Source organism: Aquila chrysaetos, chromosome 13, assembly GCF_900496995.4.
Source record: "Aquila chrysaetos chrysaetos chromosome 13, bAquChr1.4, whole genome shotgun sequence".
Taxonomy (NCBI): domain Eukaryota; kingdom Metazoa; phylum Chordata; class Aves; order Accipitriformes; family Accipitridae; genus Aquila; species Aquila chrysaetos.
Window position 1 is genome coordinate 11,888,505 of NC_044016.1, and position 19,583 is coordinate 11,908,087.

Genomic DNA, 19,583 nt, shown 5'->3' on the forward strand with positions numbered 1-19,583 from the left:
AAAAAGCCTTGTTAGCTACCTTGCTTCTGTGAATCAATATAAAAACTCATTCATCAATGAAAAAGCACGTCAAGCAGTCTCAAACATGCACATGCATTGGTTTAAGAAAATGGAGGACAAAGATTTTTCTCTTTTTTCTCTCCTTCAAACGGAGAGCAGAAAACTTATTTTAACAGGTTTATAAAAAATGGCATTTTAACCTTCCATGTGTTCTCAGATTCCTATTGACAACATGACCAATGAAATGGAGCAGAGGGTGGAACCACACAACGACTACTTCAGCACTCAGTTTCTGTTAAACTTTGTGATACTTGGTACCCACAACATCACAGTAGAGTCCTCTGTAATAGATTCAAATGGTATTGTCTGGAAAACTGGGCCTAAAACAACTATTTTTGTTAAATCTCTTGAGGATCCATACTCCCAGCAGGTTCGTCTTCAGCAACAGCAAGGACAGCCGCCATCACAGCAGCAACAGCAAAGAACAGCATACTCACGGTTTTAATTCCCAGAAGTGACTCTATCCTGGTCAATGATATTGCAGTTTTTTCTTGGATGCTTTTTTGAAAGACCTACAATTTTAAGCTTCTCCTAGAAAGTCTCAGATGCCAATTTTGCTTTTTAAATTACCTGGGGTAAATTTGAACTTGATTCAGCAGAGGCAACTCTGTTCAAATTTGGAGTTGTGCTTTTAGTCTAAGAACTTCTACATGATCTCTTCACTTCTGTTTACAAACCTGTTGCAGCAGGCTCCACAGACTTTGATAGCAAGGGACACTAAGAGCTCTTTGACTAGTACTTTCTGTACTTTCTTTTTTTGAAGCACATAGGTTGTAATGTTAGGCTTACAGGACATCGGTAAACACTTTGGCTAGTGATACAGAACTGAGTGTAATACCAAGTCTGTATCTTTTAATGTGAAGGAATTGGCAGGAATATCCAGAGGGGTTTTTTTCTGACATTTTAATAGCAACTTCCAGTATTTGGCTGATGGATGTGTATTATTAAAATTCATCAGTGCTACTTAATGCATGCATCTGAAAGGAAAAAAAAGTTGTGGCTCACTTCTCATACCCAGTCATTGTAGAAGGAGGAGGCTGCTTGAGGGGTTGCTGTTTGGGGAGTCTTACAAGAGGTAGAATTTTACAGGTGGGAACAATAACTGTTTCTCAGATGATATAGGAGAGATTACTGTGTTGTTTTTAAATCTTCATGTATCTGTATTTTGGAAGGCCTTGGTTTTGTTGGGTTTTTTTTGTTTGCCCTTTTAAGAGGGAAGTTAACTTGCAAGTTGTCATTTAACTGCTTTGTTTTATAAAAAGGAATTTTATATACCAAAGCTTTGTAATCTTGTGTACTCTTTGACCAATTTAGTAATCTTAATTGTTACTTTTACAGGATAACTTGAAGGAGGATTTTGCCAATACTATAAATTGATTCAGAATAATTGTGGAAATATGCTGCTTCATACATAGTTTTCATGCTTCCTTTGAGACTTAAAAGGCTGAACTCTGCCTGTGTCTGGACTCTCAGGCAATAGATCACATAACATGTCCTTCACCTGGTCCTCATAAATAATCTCTGCTTATCACTCTGCAGGAAAGTAGGACCCATTTGAATGCGGAGGAGGAAGGATGGCACTTCTTACAGACTTCAGTTTGTAAATGGTTTAATCCCTCTCATTGGAGCAGAAATTTTCATTGTTATTTTCTCAGTAAATTCCTAAGATACTGTTTTTTCTTCAAGTCGATTTTGCTGTAGAAGCTGACTAGAGCTTGCAGATTCTGCTTGCTTTATATGCAGAGAATAAGATAATGAATTGTTATAAGCCTAGGTTTTGTTGGCATAGCTGGATGGAGAGTTGTTTTTGCTGTGTTTTCCTGTAAGAGTTGCTTAAGAAATCAACTTTCTTCCTCTTGGCTTGAGACCAACCCCCCAAAAAAAGTAAGCAGTCATGGTAGATTTCATAATATCTTTGTCAGGCTATAATCCTCAGCAGAAAAGATAATTGGGATGAAAGCTGGAAGTAGAAGACTTACAAAATTGATGAAAGATTCACCAAAATCCTTCTTAAATCTGATTTTTTTATTTTGTGCAGGAGACAGAAACTACCACTGCCCTTCAAGCTGGCTGAGGAAAGTGGTGGTTTCTGTCCCCACTTTTATAGTTATATATATACAGTTTTGTGTGTGTGTATATACATACAGCTATGTATGCACGCATGCATACATGTACCTATAGCTACCTATAGTTACATGGTCCAGAAAGAGATGATTCATCTAGTGTTGTGCATGCAGTCTGTCAGATTGAAGATCTGAACTGTTTGTGGTTGGGTGGGTTTTTTCATTAAAGTCGTAGATCAGTGTCTTAACCACAAAACCCTCTTTATTGTAATTAAAGAAAAAAAAAGAGACAAAAGACTAAGAGGTCAAACAATTTTTTTTTTTTTTTTTTTTTTTTTTTTAATCCTGCATAATGAATGTGTTTCTTGCTCTGTCATTGACCAGTATGTTGCTGGAAACCTGTGATGGCGGCACTCCAAAACAACTCAGAAATGAAACAAAATTTCTACATTGGGGAGCAGACTTTTCTCATAAGTCAAGCAATGTTCACAGTACATAGCTAAACTTATGAGAAGCCTAGTAGAAAAAAAAATTTATCCAGGGAAAGCCCTGACGTGGCCCGAGGCTTAACTGTCTGTGAGCCAGTAAGATTAACCCTGCTGCAGTTGAAAAAATTGTTCCTTCTCCAAGTATGTTTGTTCACCTGATCTGAGAGGCCTCTAGAACTCCAGGAACTTGTATCAATTTTGGAGGCAGGCAAATAATAACTCAAGTCTGAAAATTTGGATGCTAGGTATGGGAGATTGTGGGGTGAGGGTAAATGTCTTCTGGAAAATGGCAAGTAGTATTTATTGGAAATTAGCTTGTATAGGAAGGTGGCTTCCTGTGCAAGTATCTGAATTTCTAACAAATTCTGAAGGATTTCTCATGCTGGTTCATTTGCAGGTTAGTTACATGTTCGTGCTGATCAGGAAAGACTCTGGACCTGTTACTAAATGGTCCTTTTACATAAGCACAGTGTTTAACATTACATGGGGTTTGTAGTGAGGTTATTCTTTGGGTGTTTGTTTTGTTTGTTTTCAAACATTGTGTATTTTTATTCCTAATACACTGTGAAATACACTTGGCAAACAGGAACCAAGGTTTTTGTAGAAATCAATGACTCAAAATGCCCAAAGAGAAGTGAGGAAGAGTGTTACAGTTACAGCAGTGTACAGAAAGCTGCTGTTGGAGCTGTCAGCAGTGAACGTGATCCTTGACTATTAATAGAAGCAGGGAGGTTATCTTGCTTGAATCCTGTTTCTGGTGCCCATACTTGAAGATGTGCAACAAAGAATCTAGAAAGTAATTCTATGATACGGACCCAAGTTAAATCTTCTTAAACAAAGCAGTAACTCGATCACTAAGCATAGCTGCACACTGATAATGGAAGAAAATTGAGATCTTTTCCACTTACTGGCAAAAGAAAGAAAATATTCAGTGGCTAGATGTTGGTTTTGAGGCTGTTGCTAAGAATTCAAACAACAAAAAGGCTTATGCAGGCAGCTGCATCATTATCTAGTCTTAATGATTAAGGTATGCTTTCGTCTAACTTTGATAAATTCTTGGGCTGGGGAAGGGTGAAGATGATCAAATTAAGATGACTGGAGGTATTCATAATACGTGCAGTTCTGCATTAAGCCAATAGTAATTAGTGCTTAGACCTAGAATTTAACCTGACTTCTCTGTAGATGATGTAGCCAGTTACTCTCAGAAGTACTTACTACTCACATTCTTGTGAACCTGTGCTCAGACATACCAGAAAGTGTCATTTCTAGATTCCTGGCTGATCTCTTGCTCAAGGCAATGTGGAGCTCAACAAGGGGTAGGGAAGGAATTTCCCATGTCAAATTCTGTCTTCCTCTGGAATTTAGAGTGTAATCTTCTGCTAAGGTCATTTAAGTGTGTTTCATAAGTGATTCCCTGAAGTTGCACTCATCGTAGGTACTCATGGCATCTTAGACTTCCCTTTCTTCCCATTTTTTCTTTCCTTGGATATGCATTCATTTTACCTGAGGACTGAAACGCCTTAATTTAGCTAAGGCTTTTGTATTTGTTGGTGGATATATGTATATCTTTGACTTAAATCCTGTGAAACTGTACAGGAATTGGACAGGTCTAGAAACAAGTTCAACAGTCCTTTAAACATATGCATAAACTTTAAAATTATTTTCTTTAGTGATGTCACAACTTTAGTTTAAAAAAAAAAACTTATTGATGGAATTTATAGGATTTGAATGAATTATATTGCATTCCTAAAATCTCTTTTGAATGATGTTCAATGTGTGTTGTGTACATAGAGAAAGAGATATTTCATACAATACAGTATGGAAACATCTTGCCTTCGAAGTAGCTATATTTCTTTTCCGGCTGTTGTCTTTCTGCTGGCCTACAGTGCTTTGCTGTCTCCTTGGTCAGCATATTTACACACGTGCCTTTCTAATTTTTATCAGCATCTTCTCCAAACAATCTGTTCCTTTTGTGGCAGTGCAGGTGTAGTCAGGTATCTGCATTGTCCAAAGCAAGAGGGGGGAAAAATAAAGGAGGGTGGAGAGGGGGGTTTAGGAGCCCTGCAAGCTTACAAAGCAGTTCTGAGTTGAGTAGGGCCCAAGAACTGGTAATTTTCTTTGCTTGACTGCTGTAAGGCAGCGTCCAGCGCTATTGGAGCTGCTCTTGTGTCACCCACATAGATGCCTCTCCAAGGACACAACCTTAGATGCTAAGCAAAAGGAGACTTATCCAGAACTTTGGCCTATTAACTTCCAAAGCAGAGAGAGTGATAGAGACAAAAGCACTTCTTGAAAGCAAGGAAAAAACAAGTGTTACATTGCACTTCTTAGAAGAATATTGTGCAGTGTTGCAGTTACCTTCTCCCCCCTGTGAATTTTTAAGCCAGGTCCTGTTTTGTGTTACTGGGAAGCAAGCCTATCTTAGTGGTGACCCTAGATAGCTCCTGAGTTCTTTGTAGTCCAGGGGACATCTGACAAACAGCAGCTGCTCAAACTCGCTATTGAAATCACAGATTACATGTATTTCAGTGAGCAGTCATCCCAGTTGTTCTGCGTGCTTTAGGAAGTTGCTCTACTCTGCTGATTGCCAGCATAGTGCTGAGAAATAGAAGTCTATTCTTGGTGTTCTCATTTGCTTTTAGGATAAACTTTATCTACCTTCTGCTTGCCCACCTCAAAGGAATGCTATCGAAATTAAGGACAGCTTGGCTGTGTGTTAATGGAGTTTCCAGTTAGCCTCAGCGTCCTGATCCAATGATCTTAGACAAGGTTAGAAGAGTGTTCAATGAATTTTGAGAGGAAAATATTTCTCAGGCTAGAAAGAGCCTGTGGCAATGTCTTAAACTCTTTTAGTCTATTGGACACCTAACTATAGTAAAAAGGTGATTCTTCTTTTTGTCAGTACTGAACCAGTGACCCAGTAGAGCAGTCAAGGAGATACTGCAGTTCTTCTGTTGTGTAGAAATAAAACTTAGGCTGTAGCCACTTCACAGTCTTAAAAATCATTCCCCCCCCCCCCCCCCTTTTTTTTTCCCAGTGGATAGGGAAACATTCACATTCCCTCAAATTTGAGTTTGATGGGGTTTTCAAGAAGTCTTTTAAAACTCTGATTAATAAAAGAATTGCTTGGAGTTTTTTATGGGTATCATTGGTGACTACAAAGCTCCAAAGAAGATAAAATAAATGGTTGTGTGGGTTGGCTGATTTAAAATACCTTTGCTCAACAGTTTAAGTATGTGACTTGCTGTCAGTCCATCTTACGGATCCCTTCTCTTTTTACTAGAAGTACTAAATTTAGGAATGCAGTTAATTTGAAATTAATAGCTGTCCATGCTTAACACACAGCTTCTAACTACAGGGCAAAAACAATGAGTAGCAGTTGAACTAGAAGAGACTGTCTGTGATAAATATAAACTGAATGGTATGTGGATGGCTGGACTCTGCCAAAGATGATGGGTGAATCTTCAGGGTACAGTTTCATGCTTCATTTAACACAGCCTAGGTGTGTGGTGTTGCTGAAAGGGGTTCTCTCTGCTGTTTATTCCTGCCTCAGTCTTTGCTCTTTGTGTCAGATCATGAGTTTATCCAGTTAAAACAGTTTCATTTCGCTAAGCTGTTTTTTCAGCTGAATTGGCAGGTTTGTCTTGGCTGACTGTGGAGCAACTTCATTAACAGAGCCTGTACAAGGAAGGTGCTGGGGAAGATGTATTGTGTGTCCTACAAGCAATAATCAACTGTTGGACTGACTGACTATGCATCTGTGCTATATTTCTGTATTTTACTCAAGTCTGGAGGGAACAATCTGTTCACATACATCTGAACTGTGGCATTTCTGCGTGGACAGTTTGAGAGGGCAGAGATCACTGCAGTAGTTACCAGCCAGCTGTCTGGCCTTCCCATCTGCTGTGAGGCACCACCCACGAGCGAGGCAGCAGAAGAGAAGAAATGCACTTGTGGAGCAGTGGATGAGGCCAAGCCTGCAGTGAGTTGTCAGTCTTTGCTCTGGAGTGGGTGAGGTGTGCTTGAATATGTCCTGATTTGCCAGCAATGTATGTGGGCAGTAGCTAACAGTTGTGAGTGATGACAGCTGTCTGACTCGCCTTGTTTCACAAAATCCAGAAGTATGTGGATGTCAAGGTTCTGACTGCACATTTTTTTTAGTTATACTGGTGTTATTCCTACACGAAAAACTTTGAAACTTTGGCTAAAGCCAGGCTTTTATCACTTAATCTTAAATCCACTGGCACTAGTTTCATGGGTATGTATTTGCAGAAATTGGTCTGTGCAAATGACTATGTTCAAACTAGATCGTTGTCCACTGAGTAAAGTGAAAAGCAACGTGGATGGAGACCTCTTGGAGCTAGTCACCCACTTCAGACAGATAGGAAATTCCAAGAGTTGTAGTAACTCACAAAAAATGTTGTCTGACCTCTTCAGAAAGTCTCTTTCCCTCATTTCATGAGGGAGGAACAAAAGCTATTCTAGTTAATTATGCTAATTGTTGTAACTCACATAGTGAAGCCATCCCATTTTTTTGTAAGCAGTGTGAACTGATCCTGTCTGCAATGTACAAACTCTGATAGTTTATTTCCTTTGTGTCTGTATGTCACCAGTGAAGAATTGATGTGCATTTTCATCCTTGCAGAGGAGAAGATTTACCTGATAGTCTTCTGTGTCCTGAGAGAGAGAGATGCAGAACCTTTCCTTGTTTCACCTGTTTGCATGATAGTGTGGACAAAGTCTTTGTGAGTTGGGTAGGAATTTCTGAGAGGATTAATTCTGAGCGCATCTGGGTAGTGTAACCCACATGATGGATCCCCTGGAGAGATTTGTATTTCTGTTAGCATGCGTACACTAGGTTAAGAACAAAAATATACTCTGATTTTTATTTTTGGGGGGAGTGGGGCAATATAGGTGAAACATATGGATAGCTCGAAGGCTTTAAGTTTAGTTGTCTTCCTGATATTTTGGCCTGACCCTAAGAAAAGTACCTAGTTATTGTGTGTTGGTTTTCCCATTTAAACAAAAAAAACAACAAAACAAACCCCTAATTCCTTATGCTTTGCTGTTCAGAGTTTTAGAAATTCATTGGTCCTATGGAAGTACAAAATACTGTGCTGTTTTGTGGATGGATATGTTTTTCTTCTTGTATAGGAAAAAGGAGGTCCCAACCCATGACTGTTGTGTTGCAATACCTACAGTAGTTCAATTTGGCAAGATAACAAAACGAGTGCAGAACTTGCATGGCCATAATGCGTTTGAGAAACTATTTTAAAATGTCATGCTGATGAATCAATCTTTCTCCCTTTTTTTTTTTTTTTTTTTTAATATGGAAACTTCTCAGCAAAAAAAGTGTGGCAGATCAGGTACTCATGTTCAGCTCTGTCCTTTAATGATATGAGTGTACTAAATGGCAGATGGGAATGTTGGTGATTCACTGAATATATTTACGTACATATGTAAACACTACCTCACCAGAAAACAGCTTACCAAGAGGGATATGGTAGCTTAAAATTTGTTTTTAGTGAAGCCCATTCTGTAGTATAAACATAGTGAGCTCTTGCTGTGACAAGACAGATGGGAGAGTCCTCTGTGGTGCCTGCCTAACCACCTGAAATGTGCCTTTCTGCTTCTCTTGGGCTTTTTGCTTTCTGGGCACTACCCTTATCGTTGTGGCTAATAACAGCATTTACAGGCTAATAATCTACAGCCAAGTCAGCCACTGTTTGCCCGTGATGTAATGTAGTTTTTCTGATTCATGAGTTCTCATCTATGTCTGACCACTTATCTTCTGCTGGCAGAGATGAGAATATTCTTTGATATGAAAAGCTGCTAGAAGCTTGATGCCCTCTTCCTGCTGTAAATCTTAGACCGCTTCCAGCAGCCCCAAGGCAGCCCAGGGAGAAGCTGGCATTGGCCCCCTCAAATACTCTGCTATGCAATCTGAATGAATTTTAAAAATGCCACTTTTAATCTCTTGAGCTTTTACTTTCAGCTGCTTCTCCATAATCATGATAACCATAAATCATTTTTTGCATAATATCATTCTTCATTTTTATTTTTAGTACTCAACTCCAGGAAGTGTGGCTTAAATAATAATAAAAAAAAAAGATTAAAAAATAACGAGAACCAAACATTCAGTAAAATCTGTCCTTCCAACAGTATTGTTAGACAATTCAAGGCTTTGATTTGGCCTTCAAATGCCTGGTCTTGCTGGGCTGTGCCCAACATTTGGCCATTCAAGGAGTAAAGGAACAGTAGACTAGGAACTTAATAGAAGTTTTACAAGCCAGGTGTCTTCCACTCAAACCTGTAGAAAAGGAAGTGTGAGTGGGAGGTAGGAAGCACTTGAGTGGGACTTGCAAGTTGACCAAAGTTGATTGCGAGTTAGCAATTTAAAAATGTATCACTGTAATTATCACCCGTTTTATTTCCTCATCTCTGCCTTTTGGAAGAGAAAAAAACTCAACACACTCTGATTGTGCTCGTAGAAATTATTACCGCTAATAAAGTTACATATTCAGTAAATTAAAGTTTTGAAATATTGAGATCACTGGGTATGAAAACATAACCCATTTTGTCCTTTACCTTCAAGGAAAGACTCTGACCAGTTTTCTGAAGAAGATACGGAGCCTGGGTTAGTCATAGCAGTTTAGCTGTTTGAGCACTGATTCATTTGTACCCATTTTTAGTACTAGTTGTGGTGTTGGTAATGAGAAATTGACGGCTGAAATTACAGGACAGATGGAAAGAGCCTTGTCCAGCAGGAGAGCAGAAATCTACAGCTGTGCTGCCTGAGACATAACTTGTTTGCCAGTGATTTGGTTACTTGACAGTCTAAATGGATTCACAAGCCATTCACAGGAATCAAATTGCAAAACGGACTGTAGGCACAAGCTTCCTTCAATGTAGGACAAATCCTGTTAATGCTGTAGTAGGGTTGACACAGGACACAGGATCTCTGCTATAGTTCTGTATTGGACTTCTGTTAAAATGTGGTACATAATTCATGCTCAGCAGAGGCAGTCGAGACCATGACTCATTTGTGCCACTCTAAAATATTAAAACTTTCAGGCCACTTCAATTACAAGCCTGGCAGGACATACAACCTGACGCAGTGAAATAATTTACCTGTGTTATCCAGGCAATGGCAAAGAAACCAGTCATTGTAAAGAAAGCTACTTGTGATTAATGATGTAATTATTTAAATTGTTTCTTTAATCATCTGGACTACCTAGGAGTAGAAGGAGCTACAGCTGAGTGAGCATTCCACTTGCTAAAGTATGTTGGAGATGCATGAAAGCTTTGTACCTTTTCTTGAAGAATTTAAGTCTTCAAAGTAGTGTGTGTGTGTGTGTGTGTGTAAGCAACTGCTACTCTGAAGGGGGGTGGAAGATAAAAGAAAAACTGGACAAATTTGTACTTGTGTAATAGCAAAGATTAAAGATGAATTCTAAAAGAATTTGAAAGGTAGTTGAGTTTTGGGGGGGAAGAGATGTTAACAGTGCATTTAATAAATACACTCAAATAGCATATGTTAAGTAATTAAACTTACTGATTAAAGACTAATTTAAGTGTACTTGATGATCAAGTCTAATGTAACAATTTAGAATGAGGAATAAAAAACAGGACTACTGAATAAATTCCCTGCTTTAGGTCTTTGAAGCAATAATCAATAAATACAAAGCAAACATCACGCCTGCAACAGAATACTCATAATGTGGCTTGCAAAGAGCATTAGCTGTGTTAGGGAGGCACACTGGAGAGAGGATCCAGAATATCCTTTGATAGTATAGCTTCATTGAAGGGACAAAGAGAAAGTTGACTTTTTTTTAAGTACTTCTGAATTGCTTAAACTAGAATCTTGTTCATAAGCATCCTTTTTAATCTAGCTGGTAGCAATAGCTGGAATTTACGTGCTCCTGTGCTCGTTTTTTGATTATTTTTTTCTTAATGACCAATCCAATGGCATTGTATCACAAATTCCAAATTTTATTTTTTTGCATTTATGTAGGCAACTCTGTTGAACTCTGTTTGCAGACAACAGATGTAGTTAGGAGTGCACTTAGCCTAGAACTGAATGCATGCAAATGGCTCTGTAAGTGAAACTGTAGACTGGACTGAAAAATCTGAGTATTCCAGCTCATGTTTCCCTGCATAATGAAGTCACTGACTAGTACAATCAGATTATATAAAAGTCTTCTCTGGTGTATATGTAATACCTGGGTTCACATGAACTGTTTTTAATCAGTAATTCATATTGTTTTTCTTGCATGGTGAAAGTATATAAATGAATGTACATCTGTGTACATTGTGATGACCTTTGTAGAAACCCTGCAGGATTTTTATAATGGTTCAACTGAAATTCAGTGTGAACCAGATCAGCTATTACAGGCTTGGTGGGATCCCAGCAACATAGCTCACAGGAGGAAGAGAGCTCTGTGAACAAGGGCACAGAGACCTAGAAAGAAAGGGTTAATTAAGTAGAGATTCTAGAAAAGCAGTGGTAATATTTGAAAAATACAGGCTTTCAACTAAAATAGCAAATTTTTTTTTTCCTGTGACACTTAATACTTTCCTATCAGAACAGAATATTAATCCACTGTATTTTGTAAGGATATTTCATTTGTCATTGGGTTTTAAAGATAGTGACTAGAGACCGTGAGGTTTTGGCAGCTGCTGATCTCTGGACTACAGGATTGCAAGTCACTTTTTATCTTTTTGTTTTGATTATGAAGTCAAGTAGTGGTGTTTTCTAAGGCCTTTGGTAAATACTGGTGAAGAATGACTGCTCTGGGTGTGTTGGTTCAAGTAGTGATTTGCAAATCTTCCTGACTTCCTGCAATGGTTTAGGCTTCTCCAGAGTGTATTATGTAATGTATTTGAGCGCCCTTATATAAACACTTGATTAACTTTTTTCCCTACAATCTATTGCCTTCATTCTTCAAATTCACAAGTGAATTTCTACTCATTTGTGACTTTATCCAGCTGCTAACTTGCATCTTTTCATCCATCTCCGCAAGACATAATCCATAGCTTCTAACAGGTCATCCTGTACAACAGTGTTTGCACCCAGTCCTTCCAAATATACCTAGTGATTCTTTTTGTCATTCTCTTAAATTATCTTTGCAAAAGTTGTGAGACTTGGGAATTTACGTCAGAGAGAAGGAAGAGCAGAGGGAGCTAGGAAATAGTGTGTGTGTGTTGGGGTAACAGTAGGGATCACCCTTGCTGCTTTACAGTGACCAACAGCCTCTGCCTGACCAGGCTGTGTTAGGGCTGCTTTCTTCCTTGCTTACGTTTCACTGGGAAAATTTAGTGGCCAGGAGCAAGTGTTAATGTGGTTGGCAGCATAATGAATAGCAGAGATCTAAGTGCATTTCCTCACCTGGAATGTGAGCCTTTCTGCTATAGATGGGGACTCGCATAAATTATGCTTGCTTGCAGCCCTAGGTACTGCCTCTGCCAACTATGAGTGTGAAACCCAGGGAATGGTTTTGTGGCCTTATCTAATAACTGCTGTTACTTTGGGGTTTTTCTTTGTTTGTTTGTAATGTGTACCCCGTCCTTAGGGGAGAGATGATCAATATTTAAGGTATGTAACAACAACTATACTACCTCCACTCGGAGATGGAAGATACCACAATAAGAGTATATGTTGTAGGGAGTGGATTGTGCAATGTAATTTACATATTCCAAATTACCGGCCTCCAACCCAGCGTAAGAGAGCAATACCTGATGTAGGACTAGAAGGTGTCGAGCCTCTGCTTCCGCTCCTCCCTGCCTTCAGGAAAAAAACTGGTTTATAGCTGGGCATGGTAGATCCTCTTGCAGATTCCCATGTCCAAGACATTGCTCTAGCTAGGGGTTGCTCCCTACTAAGCTGTCAGCTGGTAATCTCGGGCACCAAGATAGTCTGGAATTAAAGTACTGCCCCCTAGTATGTCCTGTTTCTTCACCACTCAAGCTTGACAATCCTTACTAACAAGCTGTAACAAATCCAATACAATTTGTTCTTCAACTGCTGGATTTTATTTTTGTGTTTATCTTTAGTAGCTTTGCTTTAATAAGGGTCTAACTCCAGTCATCACTGAGTATTAACAATGGAAAAGAGGATGCTAGGCTGGTTTCGGGAGGCAAGAATCCCCTGGAATACGCAAGTACAGAGAAAAGAACATTGAAGATGCCTATGCCTACACTTTGTTGTATCTAGCTATTTCTCCACTATGTTACTGGTTTGATCCTTACTTACAGTTTGCCAATCAAGATGCATTTTATGACAAGGTAACTTTTTACTTTTTTTATATTCTTGCTCTGACTGGAACTTTCTGCTTCTCTGTAATTTTTTGGCCTAAGAGGATTGATTTAATGTCTTCTCTTGAGACAGATGCTGCCATTTAGCAATGTTATCTAAAAGACATGCAATTAAATCTTGATCTCAGTTAAGTCAGTACAAAGTTCTCACAGCTTAGTGTGATAAGCAGTTATGGTTCTATGATACTGAATTTGCTGTGATGTATTGTTTTACCACTCAGCATTAACACAAGGCACATCTTGTTTGATAATTTTTAAGAACCTCAACACATCAGCCTGTTTTCTCTTTTCCTCTTCTTCTGCCTGCCCCCTAATCTAATTATAGTGGCTTTCACTGCTGTCTGTAAGTCTTGATGATTATCAGTGGAAGCAAGTGGAAAGACCTGAGTTATACCAATAAGCAGACTTCACTTATCAACCTCATGACTTCATTTAACTACCATTTTTTAACCCTCAAAGCTGGGGATGCATCCCCACCTGAACATCATGGTGAGTGTCCTGGGGTAAGTGTGCTGCAGGAACTATGTCCTATTCATATATGCCGTCAGACAGGTTGTGCTCTTCTGCCTCCTCCTGCTCTGGGCTCTTTTGGCACCAGCTTGCATCCGAACCCTTGGGTCTGTAGAGCAGCAAGAGGTGAAAGCTGGGACTTCAGTGAAAGAAACTTACATTTGAGACAGTGTGAGGCACTAGGCATGAAACACTGGTAGGCTGGATCAGCCACAGCCTGGGCCAAGTGGGATCAACAAGGGTGTATATGTGTCCAAAGGAGCTCAGTGAAACTGGGACTATTGAGGGCAGACTGTTTGTATACAAGGGGGGAAAGCGATAATAGTTTAGCAGATCTTTGAATGGGTTTTTTTTCTTTTCCCCTTGCATCACTTCTGTGTAGTAAAGGGAGTTTCTGTTGTGTTTTTATGTTCTTTAATAATTTTTTTCCTAAAGGCATAGTAGATCAGTAAATCCTAAGCAAAAGTAGCATTACAGTTATGTCTTGATCATTTTGAAACCTTAGTTTTGTTTCCCTCTGCCTTTTTGTTATGAGACTTAGGCTGAGCAAATCAAGCTGTATAATCCCTCGTGGTCTGGCAGGATTCATCCATGCCGCTAGGATTGCTTTTCTTAGCCACAGTTAACAATGGTGTAATGGCTTTTATAACATTTTATTAAGTTGAAATGCATCAATAGCACTAATGATAAACAATTGTGGTATTTTAGGAAGAACAATTTCCAGCACTTACTGCACCTGCCAACCTGCGGAGCTTTTGGGCAGCACTTGACTCTGTGGCATGAAAATATGGAGTATTTGTCCCTTACAAACATGTCTGTGCTGTGACACAGACTTAAGGAAACTGGTCTTGTATGTCTGTGGTAAGAAGTACATAAAAGCATTAATTTCATCTCTCTAGATTAAAATTCCTCTTCAGCTGATGATGACTGTTGCTTAAGTCTTTGCTGCTGGCTAGTATAAATCGGGATAAAGTGGCCTAGCTTGGATTTGCTGTGGGGAGGATGGGAAGGGGTCTTGCTGATGCCAGTCAAATGATATGGCAGCTGTAATGTAGCCTCCTCCCTTCCTCTCCCTCCAATGCATGTTGGGACTGTCCCTGGCTTAGGATCATAAACTTAATGTGAAACTACAGCTAAGATGGATAAGGAATTCAACCTCCTCCTACATCTTTAACTCGGGGGCGGGGGGGGAGCAGGCTACCTTTTAATGTCTAATAGCATTATCTAACTTAATGATTACCGATTAACCAATGTCAATCATAGCTTTAACTGAACTTTTCCCAAGGAAATAATTAATTGCTGTTAACAACAGACAACAGTATTCTACTACATTCAGCAGAGACGGCAGTATTGTTTTCAGCCATGAAACAAGCAGGTAGTGAGACTGCAGAGGATGTTGGTGAATGTAGCTTAAATGCAAATTATGACATGACTTCTCCTTTTGGTTTTCCCAGTGCTGTGCTATTTCTTCAGTCTGCTTGTGCAAAAACTGCATAACTAGCCTGCAGCATGGACATACTCATCATTACTGTCTTTCAGTAACCACGTTAAACGTAGTCTTGAGGAACCTAAGTAAAAGAGTTGCAAAGCTGCGTACGGCATCATAAGACAAGAAGACTGCATGCTGTGCTAAATTGGGGGAGTGAAGATGAAGTGTGGGGTTTTTGGGGGTTTGGTTTTTTTTTTTTTAATAGACCTTGGTTCCAATCAAATTTCAGTGATGGTATTTATTTTACAATACCTACTTACTAGAAATGCTCAGTGGACCTTGGATCAGACCTGATTAGTTTGTCCCCAGTTCTTCAGTCAGCTCAAATGGGATGAAACTTTGCACTTTGCACAGTGCTGTTTGAAGTCATTGGAATTCAGCACACGGACAAATAGATTCCCTCATAAAGGTGGCTGTTGTTGTTACATTGGACTCTTTACTTTCCTTTTTCAACTAGAAAAAACACCACTTTTCTGAAACATCAATATTAGTTTTAGCTTGTAATGATACAGAATCCAACAAACATGAGAAGGGTAAAGTAGTCTGAATTTTATAACAAGGTATTCACTAAGGATATAAGTGTAAGAGTCATCTTAACAGCAATAAGTATTTATTTAGTTGTCTTGTATTTGCAGTTTGATCTACAAACATTGACTTGATGTTGATAAGACTTTACCAAAACCCAAGTCAGTCAGTCTGGTAAATATTGAAATGAACTTGAACGAGTTTGAAGAAAATAGGAGCTTCATCTGATGACTGACCTCACAGCATGTGATCTTTATGATTGGGACCATGCAGTGTAGTGCTTAATTTGCCAGTACAGATGGAGAAAAATATTACAGATTTATTCAGTACAGTCAAGTCCCCATTTTTACTACATTCTTTCTTTAAAATGGCTAATTGCAAAACAGTGTGATAGCTAGAAAATGTTACGAGTACCATCTGCCTAAAGACGGGTTGGCTTCATCTTTGTGTTTGTACCATGCTTCCATATGCAAACTTTATGGGCTTATAAAAATCTTGCAAAGTGCAAGCTTATATAAAATCAGCATATCATCATTGCCTGAAGTAACATGATTCTGTAGATATGATTGAACTAAATCAATGTCATGGATAAAAAATTTCATAACCAAGCTTAACACAGAGGTTAAAGATTCAATGAGTGGTTGGAGTAACTCTAGAGCTCTTTTCTTTCAAAAAAAAACCACCCAAATAAGCCCCAGACAAACCAAAAGCAAACCCTCAGCTCAAACTTACCTTTGATGATAGTAGTGTCAATGGGTGAAAAACATCCATGTAACTGAGATGAGAACCCAACTTTGTTGTGCTCTACTTAAGCAGCCCATTGATTGACACACACAGTATGGCAGAAACACGTTACATGCAGTAACAAATGAAAGTGTTGCTCGCTGACCATCTGGTTGCATTGTTGTGTATCTGTTATGTATTTTTAGTAAGTGGTCTCTGTCAAAGTAATCAGTTTAGTTTTAATGAGAAATTAAACACCTCAGAACTATTCAGCTCACAGTTATGGGTGTTGGTATGGGAAAGTTTAGTATGGTATGAAATGGCATTGTAATAGCAGGAACAATTTTTTTCCTGTTGGGAGATGTATATATTCGGTTACTGCAATGTTGAGAGTCACATCAAAATGTGTATTTTGTTGAAACAAACAAAGTCACAAATCTGAGACTCAAGGCATTGTCCCTCTATGGTTAATGCTAAGTTCTAGCTTATCTTATACCCTTAAGAAAATTGTAACTAGAAAAGGCAACTTAAAGTTAACTTCTGCATCTTTAAGGACATTGAAATATCTTTTGATGGGTTTAGCTGTTTAAAACATAATTTTTTTTTGAGAGCTAACCTCTCCATTTTTGAAGGTGGTATTGATTTGGACAACTTGTGAAATACAAGTAATCCTACCGGATCTGCATATGAGTTACAGGACATGTAGCTGCAACAAGAGGCCTTATATTCCTGATATGCTAGACCAAAAGCAACCAAAAAAATTATAAAGATGATGTATACATTTAATGTAAAACAGATTGAGATGGAAAATCCAAGAGCGGCCTTGTTGTAAAGGCTAGCAAGCTCTGCCTAAGTGGAAAATTAGGGAATTTGCATATAGCTGGTAGAAGAAAGGGAGAGATGGTTATATCTACCTCACCTTCTACTAGTCTTGGCAAATTGTTCAAATGTGATGTATTCTGTTTTTTCACCTTTCATACAAATGGTGAAGGTCATTAACAAAGATTGAGTGTCCTATTCTTAGCCAGCTCCACACTTCCTTGACTTGGTCTTGCTATGCTGTAGAAAGAGTAAGTACATTCAGACATGAATCTACCCAGGTTCTTTTGGGACATCAGGATGGCCTCGACTGAGGCATCATATGGCTTGGTCTGCCTCTGTAGCTTATATTTAGAGTCTCTTTAGATTCTTTGTGGTGAAAGTAGTACAGATACTGGTTATCACATGGCTTTTATGCTATGTAAAGTGCATACTATGTGTCTAAAAATAGTTAAAAACAAATCCTTGACAAATCATAAATAACAGAGTACTTCTAAATTTTAGAATATAACCTCCACCCGAAAAAGTTTATGAACTGTCACTTTATATGTGTGCATACCCAGCACATCTATTTTGACACTGCCTTGGCCTCAGGATACCATTGGAAAACACATGATAAATAAGAATTAGCTATCAAACAGGACAAAAATACATTGCTGTAGAAAGCACCCAACTATGTTGGCCAATTAAATTGAGCAGCAGTAATCCAACAGATGAGCTCAATCTAAACTACAGAGCAGGGAGAGTGCAGTACACATGTTCTTGAGGTTTCTTGCTGTATAAAGATCCATTTTGCTGCAGGACTTAACTAGGCAGTGATGGGACTGTAGCCAGACCCAGCATTAGATGTGAGTAGTCTTCTCTCTTCCCCAGTAGCACACTTGATAATGTGTACTCGTACTGATTTAGTGTACCTGTGTCTTCCATGTCATGTAGCCTCCTTGGCTATGGCTCAGCTTGTTCTCCCGAGAAGCTGTGTGTCGAATTTTGATTTTTACTTTGGTGGGCAGAATTTCAAGCGTTGCACTGGAGTGGAAGGTGAGGGGATGCTTCCTCACTGGAGTCAGAGTTTGTTCTTCTGTCAGTGTCTAACTATATAAAATTCCCTAGAGCAAAATTACAAGTGCAATAATACCTGGTTATAAAATGTTTACTTGGTCTCATTTAGGCTTACAAAAATTTTGGAATGAAGTATTAACTCAAACAACTATGTAACAATCCAACTTGTATAATATTCAATGATTCCTGATTAAAAAAACCAAAAGAGATTTGGGGTCAAACAACATGACACTGCTACTTCAATGCTGTTTTTATTTACTCAAAAGAAATACCTTCTGATTGTTTAGTCTCTTTTACCTTAGCAATAACTTTTTGGTTTCTTTGGTTTTGTGTTTATAGAAATTGTTTGTTTAAAACCGGGAAATCTTCTTTGCCACCTTCTCCCAGGAAAAAAATTACCCTAAAACAACTCAAGGCATTAACTTGGCATCCTGCAGTCTTGCTAGAACTAACACTGTCTGATGTCAATTCAAGCTGGAGGGGGGGGGGGGGGGGGGGGGGGGGGGGGGAGCGTGCATTTATCATGAGCCTGAAATTTTTGGTCACACTTATGACATGTTTTCTCTGAGGCCTATAATTTTTTAATGTGAAAAAACTTAGGCTGTCATCCAAGAGCTTAAAATATTAGAGAAAATGGGCAAAAATGACAACTCTATGCTAGAACTGTAGGAACTGGCAAGGCTGACTTGTCTGCAGCTGGCTGATCTTGGTGAGGGATATTGCATGTGGGATCTGAGGGGCGCGGGCAAGGGAAGGGAGCTTGGTAGGGGACTGAGCCCTGTGTCTGTAAAGCAGCTCAGAATCAGAAGTTAAAATTTAATTATACCTTTTTTTTTTAAACTGCCCACAACTTCCTCACTTTTATTTGTTTTGTTGTTTGGGGTCTTTTTTCTTACCAGTTCTTTTCCCTTCTTTCTTTATGGCAGTCTATAGAAAACATAGTTGTTAAGTTCTTCTTGGTGGTTCTTTAAACTGTTATTTTTCCAAATCCAATGCTAACTACTTAACGCACTTCAGATACTTTATGGATTTATGAGTATGCCCTATTTCATGTTACGCATCTTCCAACAGCCTGTGCTCTGCACATGCTCTCATCTTTGTAGTTCCTCATGGCAGTTTTGTCTACTTCCATCTTTTCTGTCATACTATTTTTTTTTAATAAAATTTTATACAATTTCCTGAGTAGCAAGTTGCTCTAAGAGGTTGGAAACAGTAGTTTCCTGCTCAGTGGAATTTCTGAGATTTCTCAGGCTATTTCCTTGCCTTTTGTTCTCTGTATGACAGGCCTTTATGATTTTTAAAGGCCATTTTGGTTTTAGTGTCCTCAGCACACAAGTGCATCCTCCTAACTCGTTTTTCTACAACCATATGGCATCTGTGACTTCAGTTTGCTACAAGGAAAGCAAGCAGGGAGAACTGTGGAATCTGGTTGGGACAAATGAGCAGCTTTTTGTTTCCCCATTTTTGACCCAGACAGAGGTTCAAAAGCATTCCAAAACTTGCTGTTTCTGAACTCCAGAAACAAATCTTTTA

At 38.9% G+C, this 19,583-nt stretch overlaps 1 protein-coding gene across 4 annotated transcripts in view; it reads left to right on the forward strand.

The window, feature by feature from the left end:
• INTS7 (integrator complex subunit 7) overlaps positions 1 to 18,279 on the forward strand; it is a 41,793-nt gene extending 23,514 nt beyond the window's left edge. Inside the window, exons 20-21 of one of the 4 annotated variants that reach the window (XR_005933818.1) lie at positions 218 to 14,303; positions 15,188 to 18,279. Coding sequence is in view for 1 of the 4 variants with exons in the window: in XM_030035041.2 (XP_029890901.1) it covers positions 218 to 505 (288 nt within the window). In the remaining 3 variants the exon portion in view is untranslated. Of the gene's footprint in view, positions 1 to 217 lie in introns of all 4 variants that reach the window. The other 3 variants (XR_003926304.2, XR_003926303.2, XM_030035041.2) reach the window with 3 other exon arrangements.
• The last annotated feature ends 1,304 nt before the right edge of the window (positions 18,280 to 19,583 follow it).